Below are 12,632 nucleotides of genomic sequence, written 5' to 3'. Positions count from 1 at the left end.
CAACAACACGACCTCTTTCTGTTTCTGTGTTGGATCCGCTTTGGACTGGACTTTCACGGTTGTGTTGGATCCACTATGGATTGAACTTTCACAGTATCATGTTAGACCCGCTCGACATCCATTGCGTTCGGTCCCCTAGAGCAGTGGTTCCCAACCACCGGGCCGCAGAAGAATTTTTTATAAAAAAAAAAATATATATATATATATATATATTTTTTTTTTTTTATCAAATCAACATAAAAAACACAATATACACTTACAAATAGTGCACCAATCACAAAAAACTCCCTTTTTCATGACAAAAACGTCCCCTTTTTCATGACAAAGAAGAAGAAAAAAAGGAGGGTTCCTTTTAACCGCACCAAACATGAAAAGTGTGAACTTAGACCATGGGTGTCAAACTCTGGCCCGTGGGCCAAATCTGTCCCGCCGTGTAATCTAATTTGGCCCTTCAATTTAGATATCATTAGAGCTGGCCCGCCGGTGTTATACAGCGTCGGTGCCGCTGTAACACCGCATTCAACGCTAATACTCATACTTGCCAACCCTCCTAATTTTTCCGGTAGACTCCCGAAGTTCAGTGCCCCTCCCGAAAATCTCCCGGGGCAACCATTCTCCCGAATTTCTACCGATTTCCACCTGGACATTATATTGGAGGCGTGCATTTAAGGCACTGCCTTTAGCGTTCTCTACAACCTGTCGTCACGTCTGCTTTTCCTCCTTACTAACAGCGTGTCACATAATATTTGTGGCTTTAACACACACACACACGCACAAGTGATTGCATGGCATACTTGGTCAACAGCCATACAGGTCACACTGAGGGTGGCGGTATAAACAACTTTAACACTGTTACAAATATGCGCTACACCAAACAAGAATGACAAACACATTTCGGGTGAACATCCGCACGTAACACAACATAACAAATACCCAGAACCCCGTGCAGCACTAACTCTTCCGGTTAACTTACAGCAAACTGACCAATAATTAACGTTTTATTCATGCATTTTCTCTTGCTACTTCAAGGCTTGAATGTTTGATTCATTCATTATTGTTATTTTATTTTCAAATGTATTATTAGCCTGTGGAAAACATTTGATATTTACCTCAGCAGATTGCAAATAGAAAAAAAGGCAAAACATTTTTATTAAAATTGTATTTGTTATGCCATTGATATTTTTTTAAATTATTATTATTATTATTATTTGAAACTGGATTTTGCATGTCACTAAAGTCATATAAGCCTTGCTTGTTCAATATTTAATACAAAACTTGTTAATTTCTTCAACCTTGGCCCGGGGCTTTGTTCCGTTTAAAATTTTGGCCCGCTCTGTATTTGAGTTTGACATCCCTGACTTAGACTATGACAAATAAAAGGCTACAGACGTTCCCTTTTATTTTTGATGTGGAAACTCATCATGCCTTCTCCCTTGTTTCACATCCAGCTTATTTCCATACAGGCAGTGTAAGAAAATATATACCAAACATCTCCTCCCCCACAGTCGTTCTGACTCCCGCACACATTACATCATCTCAGATTCGGGGTTTTTTTCTTTTTTTTTCTTTATCTTTTTAAAAAGGCTGACCACAGGCAGCACGCTTCATTATGTTTGATTATTCCTTACATCAGTCAAGTCTTTTGCTGCACTCTGGATTTTTTTATTTTTTTTTAAAGCAATCAACTAAATGCGCATTACTCTAAATACCAGAGTATGCATGTCTGTCAGCGAAGTATTTTGCATTATCCAGGATATGTTTTAAAGGTTCCATGAACGAACAGGCTCTTCTTTCACTACGAGCTGTTCATTAATTACCAATCAAATGCGGAAAATAACACCCGAGGTCATTGCTGCCAACAGTGATAAAATAATCTCTTATAAATGTCGTCAGAATGCATTATTGTTGACATCTTTGCTCTTGTCTCCACAGAAACCTTGGGAAATCGGGTCTACGCGTGTCCTGTCTTGGATTAGGTAAGAGACACAAAATGGCTCGTTGTGCCCTGGATGCATTGTGTAACCCAATCATGGCGGGGACTTTTAGTGCTTCCTCCTCAAGTGGTGACAAAGGAAGTAGAGAAGCAAGACCTAATAGGTTGAAAGTGGATTTAAATTTCCCATTGGGCATGGGCATTTATTTAGCGCTCCTCGGGACATTAAGGGATTCATTTCTTTCTTTCAGCTTAAAAAGGGTTTATACAAAAAAAATCTAAAAAGGGTCTGTTTGCATGCAACTTGCTCACACTGCAAAAAGTCAGTGTTCAAAAACAAGGACAAAAATACAGAAAGTTGGGGTATTTTATTTGAACTAAGCAATAGAACAAGAAAAATCGGCTTGTCAAGACTTTCCAAAACTAGTAAAAATAGCTAACCTCAATGAACCCAAAAGTAAACTTAAAATAAGGATATTCTCACTAATAACAGTGAACTTTTCTTGGTAGAAATAAAAAATGAGACCTTTTTGCTCAATATGTTGAAAAATATTATTTTAAATAAAAAATGAGACCTTTTTGCTCAATATGTTGAAAAACATTATTTTGAATTAAAGGCCTATACCAGGGGTAGGGAACCTGTGGCTCTTTTGATGACTGCATCTGGCTCTCAGATAAATCTTAGCTGACATTGCTTAATGCGATAATTATGAATAATTTCGCTGGTAATCACAGTGTTAAAAATAACGTGCAAAATAGAAAACATTTTCATGCATTTATATCCATCCATCCGTTTTCTACCGCACCTGTTCAAGAAGTCGCATTAATGGTAAGAAGTATTTTATGTCACGATGGGGGGGAGTTGCAGCTTGCTGCGGGGTCATTCTCCCAGGAAGGCAGACGGACTACTCGGGACATGGCATTTAGGTAAAAACATGATTTAATTTTAACTAAAAAAATCTACAAACAATAATCGCTCACAGCAGAGGCACAACTTGGGGCTAAAGAATAAAGCTAACGCATAAACAGACTAAGAACATAAATCAAACAAAACTTACTTGGCATGGCATGAGGTACAAAACTATGGCAAGGCATGAAACAAGTCAGCACAGGGCGACTGACTGGCAAAGACGAGCTTAAATACTGCCTCTGATTAGTGCTCGGGAAGCAGGTGAGCGGGCGTTTTGTCCACCAGAGACAGGTGGACAAAATGAGTAACCAAGGAAACCAGACAAGGGAGTGGTAAAAAACAGGAACTTAAAGAGTCCAAACGACAAACAGCACTTGGCCAAACAAAAACATGATCAAGAGACATGACATTTTATTTATTATTGGTTAGCTTCAGAATAACAATGTTAATAAAAATAATAAGAGACTTATTATACTCTAAAAATGTTGGTCTTACTTAAAAATGCACGCATTTTGTTGTATTCAGTGTTAAAAAATATGATATGGCTCTCACGGAAATACATTTTGAAATATTTGGCTTTCGTGGCTCTCTCAGCCAAAAAGGTTCCCGACCCCTGGCCTATACTGAAACCCACTACTACCGACCACGCAGTCTGATAGTTTATATATCAATGATGAAATATTAACATTGCAACACATGCCAATACGGCCGGTTTAGTTTACTAAATTGCAATTTTAGATTTCCCGCAGAGTTTTTGGAAATATTAGCGCAGCACCATTTGCGGCTAAAAGTCGTCTCCTTTCATCGCGCAATTAAAAAGTATTCTGGACATCTGTGTTGCTGAATCTTTTGCAATTTGTTCAATTAATAATGGAGACGTCAAAGTAGAAAGATGGAGTTGGGAAGCTGTAGCCTTTAGCCACACAAACACACAGTGATTCCTTGTTTAAAATTCCCGGATGTGAAGCTATACTATGGATCAGAGCGGTCAAGCGAATATGGATCACGACTACATGTCAACCGGCAGGTTTCGGTGAGAAAATTGTGGTAAAAAGTCACCTCTTACCGGAGATCAGTGGAGTTTGCGCATTCCTTGTACCTGCTGTCGACTTCCCTCAGACACTGGCCTCAAGACACCCGTGGACACACCCCTCTGACTATCAGGTACTATTTAATCTCACTAAAACACTAGCAACACAATAGAAAGATAAGGGATTTCCCAGAATTATCCTAGTAAGTGTGTTAAAAAACATCTGAATCCGTCCCAATGCAATCGCCTTTTTTTTTTTTACTTTATTTTTCATTTTATTTTTTTCTAGTCCTTCGCTATCAATATCATCATCCACAAATCTTTCATCCTCGCTCAAATTAATGGGGAAATTGTCGGTCCGAATAGCTCTTGCTGCTGGAGGCTCCCATTATAAACAATGTAAGGATGTGAGGAGCTCTCACCCTTGTGACGTCATCGTCTGCGACTTCCGGTACAGGCGAGGCTTTTTTATCAGCACCAAAAGTTGTGAACTTTATTGTCGATGTTCTCGACTAAATCCTTTCAGCAAAAATATGGCAATCTCGCGAAATTATCAAGTATGACACATAGAATGGACCTGCTATCCCCGTTTAAATAAGAAAACCTCATTTCAGTAGGCCTTTAAGTATTATGCGCTCGGCATCATGATTTTTTTTTAATGCTTGAAGTAAGAAATGAGTACTTTAAAAATGTGTTTTATACTTGTGAGTGTTAATGACACAGCTTTGCATCAGCTGATATTCTAGTTTCAAGCATGTTTTACTCACTATAAGTCATAAGATCTCAGCAACAAGCTGTAATATCTTACTGAGATCATTTAAGACCAAAACACTTAAAACGAGTAAAAGACTCTAACATAAAATCTGCTTAGTTAGAAGAATTATCTTAGGCAGAAAATAAGCAAATATCACCCTTATTTGAGATATTTAATTTTACTTAGATTTCAGTTTTTGCAGTGCACATTTAGAACACCAACGGCTCCCTGGAGCTTTTTCAAAAATGTTCGAAAATGGAAAAAGATGAGGAAAAAATATATATATTATACATATTTAATATGGTTTCTGTCGGAGGACAAACATGACACAATCCTTCCTATTTGTTAAAAATCCCACGGTTTATGTCAAACATGCTTCACTGATGAGAGTATGTGGCAAACGCCATTTTGTCCTCATTTCGGATGTCTTTGAACGCACCGTAGTTTGTTTACACATACAACTTTCCCTGATGCTGCCACGGAAAGATGTGTTTTATGCCAGTCCTTCATTGTCTCTATTTGTCCATCAAACATTTTATGCTGTGCGTGAATCTACAAAGATGCGCTTTGTTAATGTTATTGACTTGTGTGGAGTGCTAATCAGACATATTTGGTCACTGCATGACTGCAAGTTAATCGATGCTAACATGCTATTTATGCTAGCTGTATGTGCATAATGCATCATCATTGTCAAAGTCTGTTGTTGACAAACCCCAAGATGCAGAGAAGGAGGCAGGCATTGAATAAGAAAACATAATTTAATCTTTAACACGAAAACAAAACCAAACAAAGGGTACAACAAAAAGAGCGCACAAGGCAGATAACAAACTTGGCTCTGGACCAACAAACTTGGAAACAGGGAACAAAAGACAGTAAGCTACAAACCGCTACCAAATATAGCTTACCGCAATGCTGCATTGACACAACAAGACACGAGCGACAGGAGCGACAATACATGACAAGACAGGTAACAATGACAATAATCCAGCCCAGACTGGATGGGAAGGCAGGTTCACATAGCATCTGGCTGATTGACACCAGGTGTGTCCAGGGGCCAATCACCCACAGATGAGGGGACAGAGCATTCAGGGATGAAACACAGGAAACAGACAAAATAAGAGCACTGACAGGAAATACTACACACACAGACGAAAAAACTAGAACACAAACAAACTGTCAGGGGCAAGCCTGACAATCATGCCTCGTATTTTAGGTATATTTGAGCTCATTTTATTTGTAGTTTCCGTTTCCTTTAACTCGGACACCCACATCTTTACCATTGGCCATTCTAAGCCAGTCATTTCCAGGAGTTATCGCACCCTCTGAAAAGCCTCCGTTTTACTAATGTTTTCCAATGTTGTAAAAATGTGTAGAAAAAATATTAAATTTCATAATTTCTGTCAACAAAGATTTGCATCAGCCTGCGACACAGTAATTTTGATGGTAGGCTAATATATCTAATAAAGACACTTACATTTTGTGTTGCCTTCATCATATAAAGCTTTATATTTTATGCTGCTCCAGAAATATTTTTAATTTTTTTTTGTATATTTGGTCCAATATGTTTTTTTCAACATTTTGGGTTGCCGACCCCTGGGCCAGAGAATGTTATCATTAGTGTTTTAACTAGAGATGTCCAATAATATCGGACTGTCGATATTATCGGCCGATAAATGCTTTAAAATGTAATATCGGAAATTAATCGGTATCGGTTTCAATAAGTAAAATTTATGACTAAAACTTAAAGGCATTGCTTTTGCATGCCGGCCCAATCACATACTATCTACGCCTTTTCACACACACAAGTGAATGCAAAGCATACTTGGTCAACAGCCATACAGGTCACACTGAGGGTGGCCGTATAAACAACTTTAACACTGTTACAAATATGCGCCACACTGTGAACACACACCAAACAAGAATGATAAACATATCGGGAGAACATCCGCACAGTAACACAACAGAACAAATACCCAGAACCCCTTGCAGCACTAACTCTTCAAGGGCTTAGCTTAACCCTTAGTTCCAGCGAAAGAAACTTTGAATGCTCCAGGATACCAAAACACTTTGGACAATTCAATGCTCCCAACCTTTTGGGAACAGTTTGGAGCGGGGCCCTTCCTCTTCCAACATGACTTTGCACCAGTGCACAAAACCAGGTCCATAAAGACATGGATGACATAGTCTGGTGTGGATGAACTTGACTGGCCTGCACAGAGTCCTGACCTGCACACCTTTAGGTTGAATTAGAACGGAGACTGAGAGCCAGGCCTTCTCGACCAACATCAGTGTGTGACCTCACCAATGCACTTTTGAAAGAATGGTGGAAAATTCCTATAAACACACGCCGCAACCTTGTGGACAGCCTTCCCAGAAGAGTTGAAGCTGTAATAGCTGCAAAAGGGGGACCGGCATCATATTGAACCCTATGGGTTAGGAATGGGATGGCAATTCAAGTTCATATGTGAGTCAAGGCAGGAGGTCAAATAGTTTTGGCAATATAGTGTATATATTTTTAATTTCTGACTACATTTGAGAGACCAAACAACACATCTGGAGCTTATTTGGGCAGTTTTTTTGCACACTCCAGACTCTCATTTTTGTACCTATCACTGTAGAAACTAAAAATCACATTCCTTTGACATAACTGAAGTTAGCCTAACAGGTTTGAAAACATGTTTTTTTTTTTATTTTGTCAAGATGTCGTCCCCCATGCTACAAAAAAACTTTGACCTACAACATTGAGTTCAGCTTACTAAAAAACAAAGCCCAGCCTTTTCTCGAACTTGGGACTGGATGGTTTAAAAATGCAGACTTTTGAAATTAGCTCCAATCTCCATGTCCTTATTTGTTTACGTACTTTGCCAGAAAGGCAAAATGTCCTAAACGGGAGACTTATACAACAGCAGAGGGTTTTCAAGCTCGGGCTTCTCCTTGGCACTGTCGCTATCCAAAGGCATTATATGTTTACCGAGTAGACCAGGGGTCGGGAACCTTTTTGGCTGAGAGAGCCAAGAAGCCAAATATTTTAAAATGTATTTACGTAAGAGCTTTATAATATTTTTCTAACACTGAACACAACTAAACATGTGCATTTTTAAGTAAGACCAACATTTCTTGAGTATAATAGGTCTCTTATTCTTTGTGGTAACATTGTTATTCTGAAGCTAACTGTGGAGGGGTGTGGCCTGCGGTCCTGTAGCGAAGCAGGGTGTTGCCAGGATCGGCCTCAAAATCAGCGACGGGTGCGTAGATGGCCCACCTGGACCTTGTGCTCTAATCACCTGTCGCTACATTATAAGCAGCAGCCAGGAGGAGAGACAGGGTTGGGGCTGGAGCCAGAGCGCGAGCGAGAACGAAAGAGAAAATGACAATTGGGCAAAGCAACTGAGAGACTTAATTGAAAAATAAAACAATATTGTAACCCTGAAACAGGCTCTCATGTTGGTGCTTGGTGGTCTGAAGAACCCCCAGGAGGGCAAGCCCTACATTAACCAATAATAAATAAATGACTTCTTACCCTTAATGCAACTTCTTGAACAAGTGCAGTGGAAAAAAGGATGGATGGATTCAAATGCATGAGCATGTTTTGTATTTTGAACGTTATTTTTAACACTGTGATTACAAGTGGAATTATTCATTACTTATCGTGTTAAGCAATGTCAGCTCGGATTTATCCGAGAGCCAGATGCAGTCATCAAAAGAACCACATCTGGCTCGAGAGCCATAGGTTCCCTACCCCTGGAGTAGACGCTGGACTATATCTCCAGGCACACTCCACCTCACTCAATGTGTTTAATGTCTGAATGTTCCCTAAGGAAGAAGTAACCATACCATATGTTTGTTGATTCCGCCTCCTCTCCCTGTCATCCTCTGCAGGAACATGGGTGACATTCGGCGGACAGATAACAGATGAGGTGAGAACATAAAACACTTTTGTCGCTACCTGTCAGGCAAAGGCTGACAAATGGAAACTGTCCACATGTTCTGGCAAATCCCTCTATTTTGATACGTTATCCAGCACATGTTCTGTGATCTGTGATCATCAGGGATCTTTTATCCCCCCCCAACCCCCTCTCCCTTCTGTTTTCTTGTCCCTGCGTTCTCAACAGATGGCAGAGCAGCTGATGACTCTGGCGTATGAAAACGGCATCAATCTATTTGACACAGCGGAGGTCTATGCTGCCGGGAAGTGAGTATGTCCCTGATCCATCTTTTTAAAAAGCTCCCACCTCGTGACTGATTAAGTGGAGATTATAGGCTAGTAAAAAAAAGGCCTTGGTCTCAGCTGTGCGCTGTCATGGTATGCACTGCAGGGTTTTTTTTTGTTTTGTTTTGTTTTTTATGACTCATGCATTGCCTCGGCGTCAATTCAAGCTCCTCTTTAAAGAAAACACAACCTTGGACTTGCTGTTGTGTCGAGTTGCAGAGACTATCTGCAAGTTGACATAAATGCCTTCGGATGTGTTTATACTGCACTGTAATTCTGGAAATAAACTCACAATGTCATTGTCAAATGTTTTTTTTTTCCTGGGATTGTCCAGCACAGCGACAAATGTCTTAACACTTTCCTTTGTCATTGTTGCTGTTATTATTGAAGTCTGTTATGTACAAATCTAGGACACCCTTATTGCCAAAGCACATACCAGCACACATGTAAAACAGATATGCTTATTTTTTTCATAATCATTAGACAAATTCTTAATAATAGGTAAATGATGCCTCATGGAGGGTCTGGCACACTCACTACCTGTATCGACACTGCATTGATACTGTTTTAGTATTTCATAATGGTTAGTCGCCATCTGCTGGGTTAGAAATTGCACTACAATTGACTTGCAAATAAGAGGAATTGCTTTTATGTATTTTCTGCAATATTGCTAGATATTCTTCCTGGGGTCTAATAGGCAAAAGAGAATACACATGTAATATGGCGTGAAAATGTAAACAAACAGCATTGGTGTATCTACACCTGATTTATTTATTTATTTGAATAAGACAATGCATATTCCTCAATATAGAGCAACAATGTTAATTTAGCGGGGTTAGCGCAATAGCTAATTTTCATCCGTTGTCCTAAGGCAGGTTAATACAGTAAACATTCAACAGGTCATGATAAAAAAAACATAAATCTCAAAACAGTACACATTACAAGCATACCATAAGCACAGACCTTGGACAAAAAAATAAACAACAAACAAACAAAAAAATGTGGATAATCTAGTTATACGTGCATATTATCCACTGTAATGATACCAAGTACAGGAGCGTATCTAGTAGGGCTGTGAATCTTTGGGTGTCCCACAATCCGATTCAATATCGATTCTTGGGGTCACGATTCAATAATATATCGATTTTTTTCGATTCGATTCTCGATTCCAAAACGATATTTTTCCGATTCAAAACGATTCTGTATTCATTTAATACATAGGATTTCAGCAGGATCTACCCCAGTCTGCTGACATACCAGCAGAGTAGTAGATTTTTTCTAAAAAAGCTTTTATAATTGTAAAGGACAATGTTTTATCAACTGATTGCAATAATGTAAATTTGTTTTAACTATTAAACAAACCAAAAATATGACTTATTTTATCTTTGTGAAAACATTGGACACAGTGTGTTGTCAAGCTTATGAGATGCGATGCAAGTGTAAGCCACTGTGACACTATTGTTCTTTTTTATTATTTTTATAAATGTCTAATGATAATGTCAATGAGGGATTTTTAATCACTGCTATGCTGAAATTCTAACTAATATTGATACTGTTGTTGATAATATAAATTTTAGTTTCATTACTTTTGGTTTGTTTTGTGTCGTGTTTGTCTCCTCTCAATTGCTCTGTTTATTGCAGTTCTGATTGTTGCTGGGTCAGGTTTGGTTTTGGAATTGGATTGCATTGTTATCGTATTGCTGTGAAGTGGTTTGTTGGATTGATTAAAAAAATTAAACTAAAAAAATAAAAAATCGATTTTTTAAAAATGAGAATCGATTCTGAATTGCACAACGTAAACGATTCGATTCGTATTCTAATCGATTTTTCCCCACACCCCTAGTATCAAGTCAATACTACTACTATGACTACATAGATATTTTTTAGCATCACAAAGTTTTTTGTTTTTTTTTGTTTTTAAAAAAATGTATATTATGTTTATAAACTCAGGAAATATGTCCCTGGACACATGAGGACTTTGAATATGATCCTGTAACGACTTGGTATCGGATTGATACCCAAATGTGTGGTATCATCCAAAACTAATGTAAAGTATCAAACAAGTGATTATTACATTTTAACAGAAGTGTAGATAGAACATGTTAAAAAAGAAAGTAAGCAAATATTACCAGTAAATAAACAAGGAGATTAATAATGCGTTTTCTACCACTTGTCCTTAGTAATTTTAACAAAATAATAGAATGATAAATGACACAATATATTACTGCATATGTCAGCAGATAAATAAGAAGCCTTTTTTATTTACTTACTACACTGCAAAAAGTCAGTGTTCACAAACAAGAAAAAAAATACAAACAGTAGGGGTATTTTATTTGAGCTAAGCAAAATTATCTGCCAATACAACAAGAAAATTTGGCTTGTCAAGACATTTCAAAACAAGTAAAATTAACGAACCTCAATGAACCCAAATATACCTTAAAATAAGTACATTCTCACTAATAAGTCCACTCCTACATGAGTACGTATTTTCTATTGTTTCATTTAAAATAAAACAGCACAATTGTGTCAGTCATAATTTTTTTTTCATGCTTGAAATAAGAAATTATTACTTTAAAAAAGTAGTTTTATACTTGTGAGTGTTGATGACACAGCTTTGGAACACTTGATATTCTACTTTCAAGCATGTTTTACTCATTAAAGGTCATAAAATCTCGGCAACAAGCTGTAATATCTTACTGAGATCACTTAGGACCAAAACCCTTAAAATAGTGTTTTTTCAACCGAGGCACATTTTTTGCGTTGAAAAAATCCGGAGGCACACCACCAGTAGAAATCATTAAAAAGCAAAACTCAGTTGACAGTAATAAGTCGTCGTCGCAATTGTTGGAAGACTTTGACGCATAACCAAACATGCATGACTATAGCTCTTGTCTCAAAGTATGTGTACTGTCACCACCTGTCACATCACACCCTGACTTATTTTGACTTGTTTTCTGTTTTCATGTGTGTAGTGTTTTACTTCTTGTCTTGCGCTCCTATTTTGGTGGCTTTTTCTCTTTCTTTAGTATTTTCCTGTAGCAGTTTCATGTCTTCCATTGAGCGATATTTCCCGCATCTACTTTGTTTTAGCGATCAAGAATATTTTACTGTTTTTATCCTTCTTTGTGGGGACATTGTTGATTGTCATGTCATGTTGGGATGTACATTGTGGACGCCATCTTTGCTCCACAGTAAGTCTTTGCTGTTGTCCAGCATTCTGTTTTTGTTTACTTTGTAGCCAGTTCAGTCTTAGTTTCATTCTTCATAGCCTTCCCTAAGCTTCTATGCCTTTTTTTTAGTGGCACTCACCTTTTGCTTATTTTTGGTTTAAGCCAGGGGTGCCCACACTTTTTCTGCAGGCGAGCTACTTTTCAATTGACCAACTCGAGGGGATCTACCTCATTTATATATATATATCATTTATATTTATTTATTTATGAAAGAGACATTTTTGTAAACAAGTTAAATGTGTTTAATGATAATACAAGCATGTGTAACACATATAGATGTCTTTCTTTCACAAAGACAAGAATATAAGTTGGTGTATTACCTGATTCTGATGACTTGCATTGATTGGAATCAGACAGTAATGATGATAACGGCCACATTTTCAAATGGAGGAGAAAAAAAGTTGTCCTTTCTGTACAATACCACATGAAAGTGGTTGGTTTTTGGCATCTAATTCATCCAGCTTCCATACACTTTACAAGAAAAACATTGGCAGCAAATTCCGTAGCTTGCTTGATTGACATTCACGGCACCCGAGGGTCTTGTGAGATGACGCTGGCTGCTGCC

General features: G+C 38.0%; 1 protein-coding gene across 5 annotated transcripts in view; it reads left to right on the top strand.

The window, feature by feature from the left end:
- The window catches only part of kcnab2a (potassium voltage-gated channel subfamily A regulatory beta subunit 2a), a 269,430-nt gene that overhangs the window by 211,852 nt on the left and 44,946 nt on the right, over nucleotides 1-12,632 (top strand). For all 5 annotated transcript variants that reach the window (XM_061888407.1, XM_061888416.1, XM_061888399.1 and 2 more), the window contains 3 exons: nucleotides 1,933-1,976; nucleotides 8,507-8,544; nucleotides 8,740-8,819. In XM_061888407.1, coding sequence (XP_061744391.1) covers nucleotides 1,933-1,976; nucleotides 8,507-8,544; nucleotides 8,740-8,819 — 162 coding nt within the window. The remainder of the gene's footprint in view (nucleotides 1-1,932; nucleotides 1,977-8,506; nucleotides 8,545-8,739; nucleotides 8,820-12,632) is intronic.

This window comes from Nerophis ophidion, linkage group LG02 (genome assembly GCF_033978795.1).
Source record: "Nerophis ophidion isolate RoL-2023_Sa linkage group LG02, RoL_Noph_v1.0, whole genome shotgun sequence".
Classification (NCBI taxonomy): Eukaryota; Metazoa; Chordata; class Actinopteri; order Syngnathiformes; family Syngnathidae; genus Nerophis; species Nerophis ophidion.
The sequence above is the reverse complement of the archived record's forward strand: the minus strand, read 5'-3'. Positions and strand labels throughout refer to the sequence as shown.